Below are 21,693 nucleotides of genomic sequence, written 5' to 3' on the forward strand. Positions count from 1 at the left end.
TGCAATGTCGTTTCCCTTTGCGAATGGCAATAGGGAGATCAAGGTCATCCACAAGAGGGGAAGTGGCAATAGTGGGAGGTGTCTCAGTAGGCTCTGGATCTAGAGCCGCAGAAGGAACTGGAGCTGGTCGGGACTGCCAATGATTAGGATCAACCTGCCTGCATTGCCTGTGATAGACTCTCAACTTCGGCTCCCTCTGACCACCCTCACCACTACAGCCTTCATTACCTAGTGGAATAGGTAAAGGAACAGCCCCACTTCCACCAGCTGGGGTTTGTAAAAAGAAGCGGAATGAAGATTCTTAGTTGGAATGTGAAGGGAATTGGGAGTGCGAAGAAGAGAGCAACAATGAAAGAGGTAATAAAACGGTATGACCCAGACATTGTGCTGCTGCAAGAGTCTAAGAGAATGAAGTTTAATGACAAATGGGCAAGGAGAGTATGGAAAGTCAGGGGGATTAGCTGGGTGGCGGCTCCATCGTGGGGTGCTTCCGGGGGGATTGTAACAATGTGGAAGAGGGATGTGGTTGAAGGTCTGGAGGAGTTGATCGGAAAGTACTCAGTTTCCATGAAGTTTAAGCAGCAAGAGGATGATTATATGTGGGTGCTCAAAAATGTTTACGGACCGAATGACTACAGAGAGAGAAAGGAGCTGTGGGAGGAACTGGCTGATGTTAGAGGGTTGTGGGATGGGCCTTGGTGCATGGGTGGGGATTTCAATGTGATTAGATTCTCGGAAGAGTCCAACAAGGTTAACCAGCGGGTGACAAAAAGCATGAGGAAGTTTAACAGTTTTGCGGATGCCTTTGAGCTTAAAGAGATTCCACTACCACATAAGGCATTTACATGGTCAAATCTCCAATCTAGACCCATTTGCTCTAAGCTGGATAGATTCCTGTTCTCTTTGGATTGGGAAGAACATTGGGGAACCTTGGATGCTAGAGCTCTCCCAAAGGTGACCTCGGATCACTGGCCCATAGTGTTATGTAAGGAGGAAAGAAGGTATGGAGGTCCTACCCCCTTTAGATTTGAAAATATGTGGTTACTTCATCTAGGGTTTCCTAACAAAGTGAGCGAGTGGTGGCATGAGTGTAACCCGTTGGTGGAGTGGGAGGGGATAGGATTCCATAAGAAACTACAATTCTTGAAAGCAAGAATCAAGGAGTGGAATTTGATGGAGTTCGAGAGGACAAAAGAAAGAAAGAGAGACTTGATGAAGAAGATTGAAAGCCTTGACTTTAAAGAGGAAATGGGAGAATTTGGAGAGGAAGACAATGACCTTAGGAGAGAATTGAGAAGACAGTTAGAGGACTGCCTGCACAAGGAGGAAATTAGCTGGAGGCAAAAATCTCAATGTAAATGGTTGCAAGAGGGAGATAGAAACACTAAGTATTCCCATTCTCTAGCAGATGGCAGGAGAATGAAGAACTTTATCTCCAAATTGGTAGTAAATGGAGTTGAGTTAGTACAGCAAGAGAAGATTGCCAAGGGCTGTGTGGAGCACTTCAAATCTATTCTAAAAAGGCCTGTGAGTAGAAGGGTGTGGGTAGAAGGTTTGGATTGGCCAGATGTAGGGGTGGAGAATAGGAGAAGGATGGAAAGAAGCTTTAATATAGAAGAGATCAAGGAGGTTGTGTTTCCTATGAATAGAACAAAAGCTCCAAGGCCGGATGGGTTTACAACGGCTTTTTATCAGGATTGTTGAGATATCTTGAAAGATAATCTCTTGCGGGTGTTTGAGGAGTTTTTCAGGAGAGGAATTGTCAATCCGGGTGTGAACTCTACATTTATAGCCTTAGTTCCAAAAAAGAAATATGCTTCCCACCCGAAGGATTTTAGGCCAATAAGCTTGGTTAATAGCTTGTATAAGATCATTGCAAAAGTGTTATCTTTGAGGCTGAAGAAGGTACTGCCAGATATCATTGCACACTATCAAGGAGCTTTTGTGAGTGGAAGACAAATTATAGACCAGATTTTAATTGCTAATGAGAATGTGGAGAACTTTAAGAGGGATAAGAAGAAAGGAGTGGTCTGTAAGCTGGACTTGGAAAAGGTTTATGACTTGGTGGACTGGGAGTTCTTGAGGAAAGTTTTAACTAAATTCGGGTTTGGGGCTAGATGGTGTAAGTGGATCATGGGTTGTGTCCGGAATTGTCATTATTCAGTGCTAGTGAATGGGATAGTGGTAGATTTCTTTCCAGCCAGTAGGGGTATAAGACAAGGAGACCCCCTTTCTCCTTTCTTGTTCACTTTAATTGCGGAGGTTTTGGGGAAACTGATTCACAGAGCAGATTCTAGGGGCTCATTAGAGGCTTGAGGGTTGGGAGGGTGGAAACCCCCCTCGCACACTTATAGTTTGCTGATGACACGATTTTGTTTTGTGAAGGTGGTAATGTGAGGTTTATTAGGAACTTAAAGTCAGTGATACAACTGTTTGAGCAAATGTCCAATTTGAAGGTTAACCTTGGGATAAGCTGTGTAGTAGGGGTGAATTTGGAGGAGGGAGAGATCAGGGAGAGTGCTGAAGTGCTGGGGTGTGAAGTTTCGGGGTGGCCCCTGAACTACTTAGGATTACCATTAGGTGATAATCCCAAGAGAGAGAGTTTCTAGAACCCGATGATGGAAAGGTTTGAAAAAAGATTGGTATCCTGGAAAAAGAACTACCTCTCTCTTGGTGGGAGAATTACAATAATTAAGGCCACGCTTGCCAACTTACCCATCTTTTTCATGTCGGTGTTTAAAATCCCAGTGAATATTGCTAACAGATTAGAGAAGATAATGAGAGATTTCCTGTGGGAGACGGGAGAAGAGAAGAGGGATTATAGTGTTAGCTGGGAAATAGTGTGTAGGAGTAAGTCGTGTGGTGGTTTGGGGCTTGGGAGTATTAAGAGAAGGAATATGACTCTGCTGGGGAAGTGGTTGTGGAGGTTTTCTATGGAGAAGGAGAAGCTATGGGCTAGAATAGTGGCAAGTATTCATGGGCTGGAGCACAATGGATGGGGCACTGGAATCAGAGCTAGGATCACAAGCAATTCTCCTTGGAAAGCCATTCATGACCTGCTACAAGTTTTCATTCCTAATATCAGGTATGACTTGAATTCCGGTAACTCCATAAAATTTTGGGAACAAACCTGGGTGGGGAGTGCCTCTCTAAAGGATCAATTTCCGTCTTTGTATGCTCTTTCTAATTTGAAAAATGAGTCGATCTCGTCTTTCACCACCCCGTCCTCTTCCACTTCTGGGATTGGGTGGAACTTGGGTCTAAGAAGGGATTTGAGGGACTCAGACTTCGACTGTATTTCGATCCTTCCTACACTTCTTGATAACGTTGTCTTAGACCCCACTAGGGCGGATTCTAGAATTTGGACACCTACCCCCAATGGCATTTTCTCTTGTGCTTCGTTCTTCAAAGTCTTAAGTCAGTCCACCAGTCCTACCTTGTCCCCTTTCCCTGTTGGTGAGGTTTGGTGCAGAGTTATACCTCCTAGGGTTGGTAGTTTTTGTTGGGAAGCCTATCTGGAAAGATTCAACATTGGTGATCTACTCAAAAGAAGAGACCCAATACTTGCTTGTCACCTCAGTGGTGTGTTCTGTGTAAAGCAGATGGGGAGACTGGTTTTCACCTAATGGTGTCTTGCCACTTCGCGAGGTCATTGTGGGATTGGGCTTTCTCCTTATTTGGATGCAGCTGGAATCCCCCATCAGACATGCAAGGCCTTTTCTCACCTTCTTTTTTCAGGTGGCGGTTAAAAAAGGAAAGGACAATGTGGAGAGGACTAAGGGCTGCAGTATGTTAGACACTGTGGGAAGAAAGAAACTCCAGGATATTCTCAGAAACTCAGAGAGGAACAGCAGATCTGAGGGCTATCATACATTTTAGGGCGGTACAGTGGCTGAAATCTTTGGAAATATTTACAGATTACACTGTGGATGACATGTTGAGGAAGTGGGGTGAAATTGCAAATTTCACGCAAACCAAGTCAGTAATGAGTGTGGCTTGGACCCCCCACCTAGTGGATTCTTGAAATTAAACTTTGATGGATGCAGTAGGGGAAACCCGGGACAATCGGGGATCGGAGGTGTTTTTAGAGGTGAAAATGGGGTCATCTCTGCTATGCTCTCAGGCCCAATTGGAGTGGGTGACTCCCTTAGAGCTGAGATATGTGCAGTTATGGAAGGAGCCCGGAAAGCTAAGGAATTGAACATCAAGAAACTTATAATTGAAGGGGATTCAGAGGTGGTGATAGGGTGGCTGACTAAAGATCAAATTATGGAAGTATAATAATGAGAAGAGGAAATTCAAATGGCTAGTGCGGGAGATGGAAGTTAAGACATGTTGGATTAAAAGATCAGCTAATTCCCTAGCTGACGGTTTAGCAAAACAAGGGGCAAAAAGGGATTCTTTGTTTTGGGCTAAGCTGTAACGTTAGTGTCTCTGTATCTTTGTATTTTCTTTTTTCATTTCTTGAAGTTCTTTGTGACTCTTGGAAGATAAGTGTGTTTGTCTTCCACTTGTAAATTTTCTACTGATGAATTAATGAAAGTGTTATTGATCAAAAATAAATAAAATAAAATAATGTTTAGATATAAAAAAAAAGACAAATGACCCAGACGATTATGCCAAAGTATAATCTGATCCACAGATTTTTACTCACTGTCCCTACAAACATTATGACTTTGGTGAAGAGGAAGAGCATCCAAGAGGTAGATCCCATTCACTTCACGACCACTCCCAATTGTCCTCTTTGAATCCAGATCCTGCAAAATACAGCGTCCAAGAGAAAAAATTACTGAGCAGTTCAGATTCTTAGTCAAACTACTAACAGATAATAAATTGGTGCTCAATCTAGGCACATGGAGGATAGAGGATAAACGAATGAAATCATTAATCTTGACAGATCCCTTCCCAGCAATAGGAACATGGGATCCATCAGCTATGGAGACCCTATCTCTGCCAGAACAAAGCTGGTAAGAGGAGAAAATAGTAGAGCAATGGATCATGTGATCTGAGGCTCCAGAGTCTATAATCAAAGGAGATCTCTCCTTACCTGAAGCAGAAACACAGTTTGCAGTGATATGTGAACTACCTGTGTGAGCAAAAGAGGTAGAGTGAGCTCCACCTGTGCTACCTGTACCTTGTTGTCCGCTTGCGGCTGAACTGGAACTAGCTGTATCCCTCTGATTCAGAAGTAACCCAAACCTCTCAAGCTCGGCCCTTACTGCAGCAGCTGCAACAGACTCCAAAGCAGTTGTAGTAGGGGGGGCCGAATTGTCACTAGTAACTACCATGTGCGCATTTCCTTTCTTATTCTTCAATCTGGTCAGCACAAGATGTGGGTGAAGCTTCCAACAACTATCACTTGTGTGCTTAGGCTTCTTACAGTAGTCACAGACTAAGTCCCTTTTGTCTTCCTTCTTGTTTTCATTGCCATTCTGTTTAGATTTCACAGCACTTACCATAGCGGACTGATCAGAAATGAGATTTTTCATCATTACATCCCTCTTGCACTCCTCTCCTGACACAAAGGCATATGCTTGGGAGAGAGTGACACTATCCCTGGAAAGAAGACACTGCCGTGCAATGTCATACTCAGGGTTAAGGCCAACAAGGAATTCGAACACCCTATACTTCTCTAAGTGTCTTTGACAGGTAGTTGCATCCTTGGTGGTTTCCCAAGCAAAAGTCTCTAGATGGTCGATCTCCTGCCACAAGGTCTTAAGGACTGAAAAATAGGTTGCAACAGATCTATCTCCATGCCTTGTAACAATAATCTGATTTCTCAATTGATAAGCCCTAGCAACATTCTCCCTTTGTGAATAGGTTTCTGCAACCCCATCCCATATTTCTTTAGCAATATTTGCCCATAAAAAATTTTTACTTATATGTGGCAACATGGAATTACACAACCATGTCATTACCATATAATTTTCCTACACCCACCGGGAGTTGCCAATTTCAGGTTTCACCTCTTCACCAATAATATATCCCAATTTTCCACGAGCCCCAATGGCCATCTTTGCAAATTGGGACCATTCTAAGTAGTTTGTACCATCCAACCCAACTGTAGTAATGGTCCCAACTCCGAAAGGGTCTCCAGCACCTCCTCCCACAGGTCTCATTTCATTCCCAGGCTTATATTCAACTTTGTGTCCCTCCATGCTTCTCAAAAGGGTATAGAAAACAAATAAAAAAATGCAGCAAGAACAAACGAAACACCTTTTGGAACCAACAACACTCCTTTGGTGTCCTGGATTTTCTTCCCACGAAAGATTCCTTTTTTGTGAGATGAAAGAAGAGAGAGAAAAAGCAATCGCCCTCTCTAGAAGCCTCCAAACCACGTGGAACTTGAATCACCCCTTATAAAAAACTCCAAGGAACCCTAAAAAAATAGGGTGCCACTACCTAGGTCAAAATTGAAGAGTCCAACAAAAACAGGACTCTTCCCCTTTCTCCAGTTTTTCTTGATTCTGATGAGAAACCCTAGACCAGCTACAGGGCATACAGATCCATCAAGAAAATCCAAAAAACTAGGCTTACCTAAGAGCTTCGATCAGCCTCTTAAATCTCCATGCAGTCGGCTGATCTAGGGCTGCATGAGAGAATCACTTCTAGAACCTTCAACCTGCTCTGATACCAATTAGAAGTCACTATCTGCTGATTCGGTCAAGCTTCTTGTGAAAGGAAGAGGAGAAAGTTGTAGAAGAAATATGGTTGTAGTAAAAATGACTTAGGAGTAGGCCTAATTAGTGATAAAGTATGGGCAAGTTGATCGAGGAATGATTTGGTGCAAGTCTCTGAGGAACAATCCCCAGTTATCGGAAAGAAGGTTTCCCGTAGAAGAAATCTAGGAAGCAATCTTCTCAATGGATAGATCTAAAACCCCTGGACTGGATGGTTTCTCTATGGTATTCTGATTTACATGAACGGTTAGAACCCATGGAAGGTAGGTTGGTGTAAAGAGGAAAATACTTGTTAGAACCCATGGAAGGTAGGTTCTTGGACGAGGGCAGGTTCAGAGTAGTAGGAAGGTGGAGGTCTGAGGTGTCGATCGAAGCCAAGACTTTCAAGTTCGAAGAAGAAAGGATCAAAGGTGAGGATGTTTTGAAAATCAGAGAGAATAACAGGGCGACTGTGTTGGTGTCAAAGGAGGTCTTAGTCTGGTTGAAAGGTTTCATAGATAGAGCTATCAACTCTGGTAAGGTGGTTGGATGGACAAATTCATTGGCTGTACCAGGTAAGAAATATGTAACAGAATTGAAAAGAATCAGAAAGGGATGGTTTATCTCTGTGGTGGAGTTTTTTGGAACAAGTGGAAAGCAACTACTATGTGTACTAGAAGGGAGGCTACGGAAAGGGTGGATGGACTTTATGAAGGTGCTACAGTCTTTTCTTGTAGCCTTGGAAGTGAAGAGAGCAGAGGGGGTGAAGAGAACTGGTCAAATTTCCAAAGACCAGGGTAAAAAAGCTCATGAAGGGGCAGTTTCGATTAGTTTCTCTGGGAGCGTAGAGGTGCAAGGCACTCCGATTGAAGTGGTGGTTGCTTGCGCTTCTAGTCTTCGAAGATTATTGGTAGGAGCAGGGAAGGATGAGTGGAAGAAAAGAAGGGTGTTAATGGCCGATAGAGGAGTGACAGACTGGAGAAGGGTTCTGTGTACAGTGGCAGGGGAGTAAGGATCTGGGAGTGAAGCTATGTTGTTTCCTTTTGTAGAGACGAAAGTTGTGCTTGATGTAGGCGACCAGGAGCTAAGTTTTAAAGCAGTTGTGGTGGATGAAGTTCTGATACAGGTTCAGAACTGGAGTCCATTTTGCAATGAAGTCGAAGTCCAAGATGGTTGTGTCCGGCTGAAGCTTGTAGGCCTTCCATTTCACCTCTGGCGGAACTCTGTTCTTGAACACATCGTGCATTGTCTGGGAGGCATCTTGATGAAAGCTGATAAGCGATTTCTGGGTGCCATGGAGTTATAGGTTGCTGGTGTAAGGCACGAGAACTTGCCGAGGGTCATTGAATTATGCTCGGATGATGGTACAAGGTGTGGGTGGCCTCTAAAGTTGAATGGTCGTGGTGGGGAGGTGTTCCTAAGGTAGAAGATGATGAGCTGGCGGGGTGGTGGACACGTGGAGGGCGTAGGTTGGGAGTCGAAAAGGTGGAGCAGATGAAAGGTTTTTTTGAGGTTACTGAGCCGGTTGGGGAAAACCAAATGACAATAAATCCCGTTAAGGAAAATTTTTCCAATAGGTTTCAATTAAGCAACTTAATGGCGGGATTCTCTTCCTTTGCTGACGTGGTGAAAGGGTAGGGTGGGTTGGGGAGCCGAAAGGGTTGGTCTGAGCCATTGAAGGTGGCAGGTGGGTCGGGTGGGGTGAAGGTTGAGCCGGAACAGTATTGGAAGGGCCCACGTGACAACTTAAAAGGTCACGTGGGCGGGTCGGGTGGGCGTAACACCAAAAGGGGGACCCATTTGAAGGACCCACGTGATAACTTAAATCGTCACGTGGGTCGGGGCAAAGGGGCTTCTCTTAGGGCGCTGATAGACAGTGCTAATGGTCTATCATCGTCCCAAGTCGTGAGAAAGGGGGGGCTTGTGCACAGCGGCGGAAGCTGGAGAAGAAACCGGTGTTGCAGTGGGTTTCCCGACGATGTTTGGAGGAGCATAGCCAAATGCGACGCTCTTCAGAAAGGCCGAATCCAAGATTCGCTAGGGAAAGAACTGAAGAGAGGGAAGAGAAGGATGAAGGATGGGCGCAGTGCAGTGAAGGAGATGAAGAAGCGGAGGACCATTCTGTTGATGGTACTAGCGTGGGCAATGTAAACGATGAAGGTAGTTGTGCTGGTGATGACATGGATGGGTGGAATATTGCTAGCCTATTTCAAGGTGTAGGTTGCAATCGGGTCAACTCATTTCCAAGATTACAGAGTGTGCAAGGATTATTGGAAGGGGTAAACCGGGATAACAGAAAGTTGAGCAGGAATACACCATCTAGGGGTGAATCAGGGGCAGAGAGGAAAGATCACCAGGTTGACCAAAGGACAGAAGTACTTCCCAACCAACTAAGGGAGACAGATGTTTACCAACCTCTGGAACATGAGAGGGAGGCTGGGAGCAATCCTTTTCTAGCCTGTCCACCAATCCTAGGTAACCCAGTGAATTCGGTTTGTGCTACTAACGTGTCTCCTGTGTCTTTGGTTCCAGATTCCGTTTTTGTTCCATGTCCTGTAAACCATGAATATGCAGCCGTGCTAGAAGGCGGGCTCTCCGAGGAGGGGGAGAAGGGGATGAAGGAAAGTGGGACGATGAGGGAATGAAGGTTTAGGAGTGAAAAAGTGTGGGAAATCATTGAAAAAGTGTTTAAGTGGAAGGAAAATTGATTTGGAGGAGGGAAAAAAGGAAGGAAGAGGGGAGGGGCTAGTGGAGAGGAGGGTAGAGATGGAGGGAAAGGAATAGGGAAGGAGGGAAGTAATAGGAGAGGGAGGTTGGATGGAGAGGAAAGAACAAAGGTGGGACCAGGGGAGGGGAAGAACGGGCAGATGGGCAGAGATGGAGGGGTTTCTATAGGAAGGGTAGGGGTGGAGGACTCGGTGAGAGAAGACTTGCTAGCTGAATTTATAGAGAAGTTGGGCTGTAGATTCGAAGATTTGAATGTGTTGAAAGAAAGATTACAGAAGAGGAAGAAGGAGATCAGAACAAAGAAGAGGAGATTGAGTGAAGTAGAGAGATTGAAGAGAGATGTAGGAGACAACAATCTCGGGGTAAAAGGAGATAGGAGGAAAGGGGGAAAGTAGTGGAAGGTGGCAAGGGGTTTAAATAAGAAGTGGAATGAAGATCCTTAGTTGGAATGTGAGGGGAATTGGGAGTGCAAGGAAGAGAGCGACAATAAAAGAGGTAATAAAACGGTTTGACCCAGACATCGTGTTGTTGCAAGAGTCAAAGAGAATGGAGTTTAATAACAATTGGGCATGGAGTGTTTGGAAAGCCAGGGGGATCAGTTGGGTGGCTACTCCCTCTTGGGGTGCATCTGGGGGGATTGTAATAATGTGGAAGAGGGATGTGGTTGAAGGCTTGGAGGAGTTGATCGGAAAGTTCTCAGTTTCCGTGAAGTTTAAGTAGCATGAAGGTGATTTTACGTGAGTTCTCACAAATGTTTACGGACCGAATGACTACAGAAAGAGAAAGGAGTTGTGGGAGGAATTAGCGGATGTTAGAGGGTTGTGGGATGGGCCCTGGTGCATGGGTGGGGACTTTAATGTGATTAGATTCTCGGAGGAATCCAATAAGGTTAGCCAGAGGGTGACAAAAAGCATGAGGAAGTTTAACAGCTTTGTGGATGACTTTGAACTTAAAGAGATCCCCCTAGCCCATAAGACATTTACTTGGTCAGATCTCCAATCTAGACCCATTTGCTCTAAATTGGATAGATTCATGTTCTCTCTGGATTGGGAAGTTCATTGGGGAACCTTGGCTTCTAGAGCTCTTCCAAGGGTGACCTCCGATCATTGGCCCATAGTGTTATGTAAGGAGGGAAGAAGGCGTGAAGGTCCTACCCCCTTTAGATTTGAAAATATATGGTTACTCCACCCAGGGTTTAACAACAAAGTGAGGGAGTGGTGGTATGAGTGTAACCCTTTGGTGGAATGGGAGGGGATGAAATTCCATAAGAAACTTCAATTTTTGAAAGCAAAAATCAATGAGTGGAATTTGATGGAGTTTGGGAGGATAGAAAAAAGAAAGGGAGATCTGTTGGATAAGATTGAAAGCCTTGACTCTAAAGAAGAAAGGGGAGAACTTGGAGAGGAAGACGTTGAGCTCAGGAGAGATTTAAGAAGACAGTTAGAGGACTGCCTGCACAAGGAGGAAATTAGCTGGAGGCAAAAATCTCGGTGTAAATGGGTGCAAGAGGGGGACAGAAACACTAGGTTTTTCCACTCTCTAGCAGAAGGCAGGAGAAGGAAGAACCTGATCTCCAAATTGGTAGTAGATGGAGTTGAGCTAGTGCATCAAGAGGAGATTGTCGGGGCTTGTGTGGAGCACTTCAAATCTATCCTAAGAAGGCCTGTGTGTAGAAGGGTGTGGGTAGAAGGATTGGATTGGCCAAATGTAGGGGTGGAGAACAGAAGAAGGTTGGAGAGAAGCTTTAGTTTAGAAGAGATCAAGGAGGTTGTATTTTCAATGGATAGAACAAAATCCCCAGGGCCGGATGGGTTCACAATGGATTTTTATCAGGACTGTTGGGACATTTTGAAATATGATCGTTTGCAGGTATTTGAGGAGTTTTACAGGAGAGGAATTGTCAATCCGGGTGTGAACTCCACATTTATAGCCTTAATTCCAAAAAAGAAATATGCTTCCCACCCGAAGGATTTTAGGCCAATTAGCTTGGTTAATAGCTTGTATAAGATCATTGCAAAAGTGTTGTCTTTGAGGCTGAAGAAGGTTTTGCCAGATATCATTGCACACTACCAAGGAGCTTTTGTGAATGGAAGACAAATTACTGATCAGATTTTAATTGCTAATGAGAGTGTGGAGAACTTTAAGAGGGATAAGAAGAAGGGAGTGGTTTGTAAGTTGGACTTGGAAAAGGCTTATGACTTGGTGAACTGAGAATTTTTGAGGAAAGTTTTGACTAAATTTGGGTTCGGGGCTAGATGGTGTAAGTGGATCATGGGTTGTGTCCGGAATTGTCATTACTCAGTGCTAGTGAATGGGACAGTGGTAGACTTCTTTCCAGCCAGTAGGGATATAAGACAAGGAGACCCCCTTTCTCCTTTCTTGTTCATTCTAATTGCGGAGGTTTTGGGGAAATTGATTCACAGAGCAGATTCTAAGGGGCTCATTAGAGACTGGAGAGTTGGGAGGGCGGAAACCCCTCTTACTCACTTGTAGTTTGCTGACGACACGATTCTGTTTTGTGAAGGCGGTAATGTGAGCTTTATTAGGAATTTGAAGTCGGTGATACAACTGTTTGAGCAAATATCCAACTTGAAAGTTAACCTTGGGAAAAGTTGTGTTGTAGGGGTGAATTTGGAGGAGGGAGAGATCAGGGAGAGTGATGAAATGTTGGGGTGTGAAGTCTCGGGATGGCCTTTGAACTACTTAGCGTTGCCTTTAGGGGATAATCCCATGAGAGAGAGCTTTTGGAACCCGGTGGTGGAAAGGTTCGAAAAAAGACTAGTGTCATGGCAAAAGAACTACCTCTCTCTTGGTGGGAGAATTACTCTTATTAAGGCCACGCTTTCTAATTTACCTATCTTTTTCCTATCGAAGTTTAAAATCCCAGTGAAGATTGCTAATAGATTGGAGAAGTTAAAGAGAGATTTCTTGTGGGAACCGAGAGAGGAAAAGAGAGATGATAGAGTGAGATGGGAGATAGTTTGTAGGAGTAAGACATGTGGTGGTTTGGGGCTTGGGAATATTAGGAGAAGGAATATGACTCTGTTGGGAAAGTAGTTGTGGAGATTCCCCTTGGAGAAGGAGAAGCTTTGGACTAGAATAGTGGCAAGTATTCATGGGCTGGAGCATAATGGATGGGACGCTGGAATCAGAGCTAGGACCACAAGCAATTCTCCTTGGAAAGCCATTCATGACCTACTACCAGTTTTCTCCCCTAATATCAGGTATGATTTGAATTCCGGTAACTCCATAAAATTTTGGGAACAAACCTAGGTGGGGAGTGCCCCTCTAAAGGATCAGTTTCCTTCTTTGTTTGCTCTTTTTTATTTGAAAAATAAGCCAATCTTGTCTTTTACCACCCCGTCCTCTTCCATTTCTGGGATTGGGTGGAACTTGGGTCTAAGAAGGGATTTGAGGGACTCAGACTTTGACATTATTTTGAGCCTTATTGCAATTCTTGATAACGTTGTCTTAGACCCCACTAGGGTGGATTCTAGAATTTGGACACCTTCTCCCAATGGCATTTTTTCTTGTGCTTCTTTCTTCAAAGTCTTAAGTCAGTCCACAAGTCCTACCTTCCCTCCTTTCCTGTTGATGAGGTTTGGTGCAGAGCAATACCTCCTAGGGTTGGTAGTTTTTGTTGGGAAGCCTATCTGGAAAGAATCAACACTAGTGATTTACTCCAAAAGAAGAGACCCAATACTTGTTTGTCACCTCAGTGGTGTGTCCTTTGTAAAGTGGATGGGGAGACTGGTTTTCACCTACTGGTGTCTTGCCATTTTGCAAGGTTAATTTGGGAATGGGCTTTGTCCCTATTTGGTTGTAGTTGGAACCCCCCATCAGACTTGCAAGGCCTTTTTTCCCCTTCTTTTTTCAGGTGGCAGATAAAAAGGGGAAGGACAATGTGGAGAGGACTAAGGGTTGCAGTATGTTGGACACTTTGGGAAGAAAGAAACTCCAGGATATTCTCAGAAGCTCAGAGAGGAGCAGCAGATCTGAGGGCTATCATTCATATTAGGGCGGTACAGTGGCTGAAATCTTTGGAGCTTTTCACAGATTACACTGTGGATGACATGTTGAGGAAGTGGGGTAAAATTGCAAATTGCATACAAACTAAGTCAGTAATGAGTGTGGCTTTGACCCCTCCACCTAGTGGATTCGTGAAACTAAACTTTGATGGGTGTAGCAAGGGAATCCGGGACAATCAAGGATTGGGGGTGTTTTTAGGGATGAAAATGGGGTCATTTCTGCCATGTTCTTAGGCCCAATTGGAGTGGGTGACTCCCTTAGAGCTGAGATCTTTGCAGTTATGGAAGGAGTCCAAAAAGCTAAGGAGTTGAACATCAGGAAACTCTTAATTGAAGGGGATTCAGAGGTGGTGATAGGGTGGTTGCTTAAAGATCACAATGGCTTATGGAAGTACAATAATGAGAGGAGGAAATTCAAGTGACTGGTGCGGGAGATGGAAGTTAAGATACGTTGAGCTAAAAGATCGGCTAATTCCCTAGCTGACGGTTTAGCTAAACAAGGGGCAGAAAGGGATTCACTTTTTTGGGACAAGCTGTAACTTTAGTGTGTTTTCTTTCTTTTCTCTTTCTTTTTTTCCTTTTCTTGAGGTTCTTTGTTGCTCTTGGAAGATAAGTGTGTTTGTCTTCCTTTTGTAAATCTTCTATTGATGAATTAATGAAAGTGTTATTGATCAAAAAAAAAAAAAAGTTGTAGATTTCAGCAATAGAAAGAGAAAAGGGAAGAAAGGAGAAGAAGGCCAACTAGGATTGTGTGTCATAACCCTAGCCACCAGCCCCTCATTCTATTTATATTTAACTTAAATATGAGATATTACAAAGATGCCCTTAGTAGGGTGGCAACTCAAACTAAATAGTTACAACCCTTTTCAAAAATAAAAACTAATGAGCCCAAGGCCCAACAACTTCTTAATTTAAAAGAAAATAAACTAAACACAAATCGGCCTACTCAACAACACAAATCGGTGGCCCCACTCAACATTAACAAAGTAATTATTCCCCTTTTCCATTTGATCAATTATAGCAAGTTATAGATAAAAAGAAATAGTAATTACTATATGTGGCTACAAGGATTTGATCCTAGTTCTCTACACTAATATGATTTAAAGTTTAAAACTAGATGTCTAGGTTGCTCATAAAAATTTAAATGAAAAGAAATAAATCCATGAGTTTAATATTTCTCCAAAATTTCTTTGTTCCCTTTTACACGGATTATAATTAAAAAAGCATAAATTTTAAGGGTGGGGATCTTCCTAAGAGCTTAGTATCACATGTAAAATTTCAAAGTTCAAACTTAAGGAATATAACTTTCAAATTCCCCCTGTTTCTGGTTTACTCTATTTATTGAATCCAGTGGTCCTTGGGGTTGGGGGTGAGGACAGCAGGGTCTGGAGCCTTTGTTCATCCAGGAATTTCACCTGTAAATCCTTCTTTTACTCCCTTGTAGATTCCTCACCTCCACCTTCCTCTTCTTTCCCTGTTAAAGAAATTGGGTGTTCTCCCATCCCTCCTAGAGTCAGTACTTTCTGTTGGGAAGTGTTTCATGGTTGCATTAATACTTGTGATAACTCCTCCATTTTACAATTAATAAATCATTTTGTGTTGCTGACAAAAAAATAATAATACATGTGATAAGCTTCAAGGGAAGAGGCTAAACTAGTGTTTGTCCCCCAACCTGTGCAGCTTGTGTAAGATTAATGATGAGACAGCAGTTCCCCTTCAAATCTTTTGTCCTTTTGTTGGCTTTATTTGGGAGTGGTTTGCTTCACTTTTTGGTTGTTGCAGGTGGTTCTCTCCTATTAGCTTGGAAGGGATGTTCAACCCTTCTATTTGTAGGTGTTCTACAGTGTCTAGAAAACCGGACCAGACCAGCCAGTTGAACCATGACCCAAGGCCCTGACCAGTTTGGTCATACCCCAATAACCGGACTTGCTCAAAACCCGCTGAAAACCAACTAACCGGCCAGTTGAACCAGAAAACCAGTCCTGGTTTCATGAAACCGCCTGGGTTCATACACAAGCGGATTTTAAAATGTTGTTAACAAGATTTGAACTCAAGACCTCTTATTTTCACAAATTACTTAATTACCAGTAATCCACCTCTTTACTTATGCTAATTAATGACTATTTATTATACATATTACATTATTATTGCAAGTATTTTAAAGAAAATGTAAGTTAAAAGGCTTGAACCCTTGTCATTTGTTTTAAAAATTAAGAAGCTTACCATACATCCACCATATTTAAGTACATTAAAAGTTGTAAAATATATTATATATAGTATTTATATGACCTGTAGTATATATATGTATATGCCACGCCATCACGGTTCAATCTCAGTCGAACCTTTGACCCGTGAAGTGAACAGTGAACCTCTCCCTTCTCCGGTTCTCTGAACATTGGTGTTCTACTAAAAGGGGTAAGTTGATGTGGAACCACACAAAGGCAGCAGTTATTTGGTCAGTTTGGGAGGAAAGAAATTCTAGAATCTTTGGGGGAAAGGAGAGGAACAAGGAAGCACTGATTAAAACTCTAAGAGTGGCTCACTGGGTCAAGATTTTCAATGGTGGACTGGTCAAAACTTTAGGGCTTGGGGAGCTATAGCTGCCTCTTCTTCGAGAAGACAAATTACAATGGAGGACTGGTCTCCCCTGCCTTGCAGTTGGTTGAAACTGAATTTTGATGGGAGTAGTGTGGGTAATCTAGGCCCCACTGGAATTGGAGGAGCTATCAGGGATGAAGAAGGTAATATATGTGCCTTCTTCTCGGGCCCAGCTGGGCAAAATGATGTGGCATCAACAGAACTCTTAGCATGGGCTTGATAAAGCCAAGGAACTAGGGAAGGAGTTGTGGATTAAAGAAAGGGGAAGGAATTTCGTGGCACCTAAGAAATGACCTTAAGAGGTTCAAAAGGCTTTCCAGGGATATGTTGATTCAAAGTAATTGGATTAGATCGGCCAACAGTTTGGCAGATAGTTTAGCTAAACAAGGAGTACATAGACACTATGTTTTGGGCTCAATTGTAATTTTGGGGGTTTGGACATTAGGTGTCTATTTGTAATCTTCACAACTTCTTGTTGTGCCTCTTTAATCAGTTCAATGAAATCTTTTTTTCTGTGTATCGATCAAAAAAAACTTTCAACATTAGTCTCTAATAAAACAAAAGAAAGAGTACTATGAAACGCAAAAGTAGGGCAGACAACCAATAAGGCAATCTTTCAGTTTCTGGTAACGAATTTAAAAAAAAATATAAACAGATAAAAATTGAAGCTTACTCATCAAAATCACCAAATAAACTTAAAAATTATGACTCAGCAAAGTTGCTCATAGGATCAATTAATATCAGGAAACCCTACTTGGAATTTGCATAGCACAAGATACAATACAAGGTTGCAAATTAAACCATCCAAAGTCAAAAAAAAAAATGATGATCACAAAAAGGAAAAGCCATTGGACATACCTCAAGAATTATAGGACAACTTTCTTTAATTTTTTTCTGTATATGCTCATATGCAACTTTTGCAACATCATGCTCTGCAGCTTTGCGATTTGAGAATGTCCTAAATGATGTATAAGTTTCTCCATCAATCAAAACTGTAGACCTGAACTTTGGTGCATGCGGAGCTCCCTCATTAACAGAGCTATAAACAGGAAGTGGGATAGCTGATTTTTGTGCATATTCATGTAACCGGTTTTTGTGCATCAAATTTTCTGGAAAACCTAAAGCATTCATATGAAAATTTCAATATCCTCGTATGAATTTTTAGTTTGTTATTGGTAATTGAATAGTTTGACTTACAAAGAAAAACCTGAAATCTAATTCATTTTATGGTACAAGGTATTAGCCAATGCATGTAAATAAATTTGATTGCAAACACACTGAACTAATAAAATGCTAGAACATTCTCAATTCAAATCTTATCCTTAGTGTAGTGACTTGTAAAGCATATGGACTTGAGAAAGTGCAGCTAGACAAGTTTACAATAAATAATATTGACTTCACAAATACACATATCGTGATAGGCAACATAACCAAGACAAACCATTTTTAAGGAGGTTTAGCAAACTAAGATCTATTGTTTTGGACATGTTTGTGCATCAAATATGGCAATATGAACTTGGGACCCTTCATGAGAGCTCTTTACATAATCAATCCTAAGAGGAAAAGGCAAATTAGGTAGAAAAGATGACAAAAACCAAGGGGAACAGATTTGAGCACATCCTATATTTGATAATCAGGCATTCTCTGTGAAAAGACAATAGGTACTGCTTGAGTAATAAACAATTAGAGGCAAGATCACTTTGTCAAGATTGGGATGTGTCCAAATACATTCCCAAAGGGAAGGACTCCAAATATGAGCTACTCAAAATCCAACCAAACCAGACGAAAGGAATCTGATGGATGATCTGAATTGGCCAGATTCTATCTTTGTTCTGAGAGCAATTAAAATAGATTCATATGGCTTGATATTAGAGTTGTTTTTCCATGCTATCATTAACATCAGGGGTGCAATCGAATCAAGCTGAGTCAAACTTCGGCATGTCTTAGCTCAGCTCAGCTGAAATACTCTTATCATAGTTCTCAAGGTGCCAAAGCGAGGCTAGTCAACAGGGGGGAGCCTTGTCACCTAGTCACCTGGGATATGGGTTTTGTAAAAACAATATCTTAGGGTAGTTCCCTAGGTTCCATAACCATGTTTACTTAATAATTATCCATAATTTTCATAAGAAAAGTATAAACTTCATGTTAAAGAATAGAAAACCAACATATTCAGGAGAAGAAAACAGAAGAAAGAAAAGACAATTCAAAAAATATAGGAGATGAACCCCTATTTTTGTTATAGGAAAAGAAGAAAAGAAAAGCTTAACTTTGATGGCAATAGTATAAGGAACCCAAGGCAATATGGTATTGGAGGAGTTTTCAGGAATGAGCATGGGAATGTTTCAGCCATTTTCTCAGGCCCAATTGGTGAAGGTGATTGCCTTAGGGCTGAGGTCTTTGCTGCCTTGGAAGGAATTGAAAGAGAAAAAGAAATGAATATAAGGAGGCTTGTAATTGAAGGTGACTCGGAGGTGGAAATAGGATGGTTAAAAGAAGATAAAACTGGAATGTGGAGTTACATCAATGAAAAGAAAAAAAAAAAATCAAGTAGCTGGCTAAGGACATTGAGATAAAGTACAGTTGGGTGAAGAGATCTGCTAACTCATTTTCTGATGGGTTAGCCAAGCAAGGGGTGACTAGAGAATCTCTGTTCTGGGCTCAATTTTAATTCTGTCTTTTAATTTTTCTTTGGGGGCTCCAGCCTTGTCTGGGGGAGTTAGGACAGTTTAACTCCCCATTTTTTGTACTTAATTTTTCTTAACGATTAATGAAAATTACTTGTTATTGATAAAAAAAGAAGAAAAGAAAAGGTGGAAGAAGAAGAAGATGTTGAAGAAGAAGAAAATGTGTTGATTAGACAAAATTTTAAATTCTTTCTTATTTATTGGTTCAGGTTTTGAAGTCCTTGAGGGTTCAATACAGTAGTAAGCAATGCTTGTGTTGATTAAACCCTAACAAATAAGAAATAATAAAAAGAAGTTGGTATATAAACAAATAAAATGAATATTTTAGTTTAATAATGTCTATTTTATAATTGTAACCCCAAAAAATTAAGAATATAAAAGTATTTTATAACACAATATACAAAATTGCTTGGTAGTTAGGTGAGGCAAGCCTCCAAGAGCGCCTTGTTGCCTTGACAACTATGACTCCTATATTTGAATTACGAGTTCAAGTCAAACTCTATTTTCCAGTTCAAGTTCAGTTCGACTAAATATTCAATAAGTTTGAGTTCAGCTCAAAAGCTCGAATGTGAGTGCTAGTTTCTTAACTGAATTTGCATGCAACTAGGCATACCACTTTATAAGCTTCCAGGGAATTTACAAGCATAACAACCAATAGCTTCAGCCACTCATTTATTTAATATACAGTAAATATAAGATTTAATGAGAGGGGATGGGTGTTAATATAGGTTTTCCATCAGACTTGATGGAAAACTTTTGGGATGTTCTTGAGATCCAAGCTTGTAATGTGAATCTTTTCCATTTTGATTAACTCTTTTGGTGTGTCATCTTGACACCCAATCAGCTTGCACTCGCTTTTCTAATCCAATAAAATTATTTTCTTTACTCTTCAAAAAAAAAAGTTAATACCTTATATATTGGTAAGAGGGAATGGAATGAATTAACTTAGTATTCGCTTGTATATTAATTTTTCAGCTATGAAAGCACATGACACTTGTAATTTGTGTTTTGTTTGGTGATGTTGGTAGTACCCCTTCTGGTAGAAATTCTACGGGTAGTGGTAGAGCTGTTACAGGTACTGATAGAGCTTCTACCGGTAGTGGTAGAGTCATAGAGCTTCTACTGGTAGTGGTAGAGCTTCTACGGCTACTAGTAGGTAGGTGAAGGCAATTCTATCAGAGTAGAGTTGTTATCTCTCTTACATAGGCTGAAGTGTATTTCATTGTTACGATAAGCCCGAACTGTTCAATAAAAGCCCAAATCAGTTGCACACTTGCACCCCTAAATTCCACATCACCTTTCTATCTATGTTACCATCCACTCACCTTTCTTTCAACTGTATCTCTAAGTCCTTATCTTTAGTTGAATGAGGAAAATCCTGGATAGACTACAATATATAACATAAAGATTGGGCTTTCTCTTATTTTCCTTTTCATGTTTTTCTTTCTACCTCGAGAGTCCTGAGGTGAGCAGTGGGGGCTCCCCTTGGTACATTTAGGCATGTGAAAACAACCACGCCTAATTAAAAAACCTGAGCTCCGTTCACAAGGCTGCGTAGACAAGAAAAACGAACTCAGAAATCAAAAGATCACAAGCCATTATCAAAACAAGCCATCAGGCTCAACAAATGATGCTGGACACATGACACGAGCCTGTAAAAGAAAACAACAATCTAAAACCCTAATCCCTTAACGGTTTTGTGACAATAATCTCAATTAGTTCTACTCCAAGCACCAAAACCTAAAACCAAACCAGACCAACAACAGCTCCCACTTTAACTCTCTCCCCAGGAAAACCCAATAAAACCAAACAGTAACATTTACCCCACACTAAATTAGTTCATCTCAAGAGCCCACGGGAGAAATAAATAAATGAATAAATTAACTTAAAGACCACACATTTCTCTATCAATTTTTTGTTGGATAATCGACAAAAGCAGCTGCAGCTCGTTTCGGCCATAGATATACTTACTAGGCTTAAACGGAGGATCCATTCCTGTTCTCAGATTCAGACTTCGGACGCGAGAAGGGAGGAACTGTTCTTCGCCTCTGAAAAAGATGGGAGTGCAACAGCTGTTCCAACAGTTTGTGGCAAGCACCTGGTTATGAATTTATGATCGTGGATATACACGTGTCCATGTGTTGACATGAAACTTGAGAAACCGGTCCGTGACCGAATCTATGCTACCCACAAAACGCTACAGCTGCACATCCGGAACGATCAGTTGAAATCGTAATGGAGATGCGGGGTATCGATCCCCGTACCTCTCGCATGCTAAGCGAGCGCTCTACCATCTGAGCTACATCCCCATACGTTTTTCATTAGTGATTATATCTATCTATAACGACACAGTCTTTTCCATTTTTCCTTTTATCCGAAGTTCCAACAATGACGCCCTTGCAATCTTCGATGTCCTCTTCAACCTTCCTAGAGATCTCCCTCTAGAAATTTTCCCCTCGCTATCTCTCAAAAGCCTCGTTGATATATAGTTGATATGTTGGAAGTTGGAACATAATTGACTACTTTGAGGGTAGTTGACCTCTTGTGAACCCAATTTTTTTTAGTAATTAAAAGAATGTTTCATTAAAACATCAAAAGGAGAAACATCCAGAGAGATCACATTGCACAATCAACTTGGAGCATTACAAAACCAAGAACCTTTTATACGAGACTGACAGGCTAAGAAATGAGCAATATTATTTTTTGCCTATTTACAAAACAAAACAAAACACAACAAAATTAAAGCCCTACCTCACCTCACAGCCAGAATGTCCAATAGGATAGCCCAGATTTCACTAGGAGGAGATCTCGACTAAGGCTGCAATTTGGGCTGGGTTGGCCTGAACCCAACCTGAAAATGTTGGATTGGATTGGGTTAGGATTGAAATTCATGAACCCGACTTTACTTCAAGTTGGGTTAGGGTTGACCCTTAGGCTACTCGAACCCCATTCTATAGTACATGTCATATATAAATATATGTTACATGTAATATATAG

The 21,693-nt window shown here is 41.6% G+C and overlaps 1 protein-coding gene and 1 non-coding gene across 7 annotated transcripts in view; both read right to left on the reverse strand.

Annotated features, from left to right (window-relative positions):
• Positions 1-20,823, reverse strand: part of LOC104613526 (double-stranded RNA-binding protein 4-like) — a 56,797-nt gene extending 35,974 nt beyond the window's left edge. For 5 of the 6 annotated variants that reach the window (XM_088900267.1, XM_088900266.1, XM_088900269.1 and 2 more), the window contains exons 1-2: positions 20,668-20,823; positions 16,871-17,130 (exon numbers count right to left, since the gene is read on the reverse strand). In XM_088900267.1, coding sequence (XP_088756393.1) covers positions 16,871-17,130; positions 20,668-20,689 — 282 coding nt within the window. In that variant the 5' untranslated portion in view covers positions 20,690-20,823. Of the gene's footprint in view, positions 1-4,654; positions 4,758-16,870; positions 17,131-20,667 lie in introns of all 6 variants that reach the window. The other variant, XM_088900271.1, reaches the window with a different exon arrangement.
• Positions 20,824-20,932: 109 nt separating this feature from the next.
• Positions 20,933-21,005, reverse strand: TRNAA-AGC (transfer RNA alanine (anticodon AGC)). Its single transcript has one exon. It is a non-coding gene; the product is annotated as a tRNA-Ala (tRNA).
• Between the last annotated feature and the right edge of the window lie 688 nt (positions 21,006-21,693).

This window comes from Nelumbo nucifera, chromosome 3 (genome assembly GCF_055504915.1).
Source record: "Nelumbo nucifera cultivar China Antique chromosome 3, China Antique-T2T, whole genome shotgun sequence".
Lineage (NCBI taxonomy): Eukaryota > Viridiplantae > Streptophyta > Magnoliopsida > Proteales > Nelumbonaceae > Nelumbo > Nelumbo nucifera.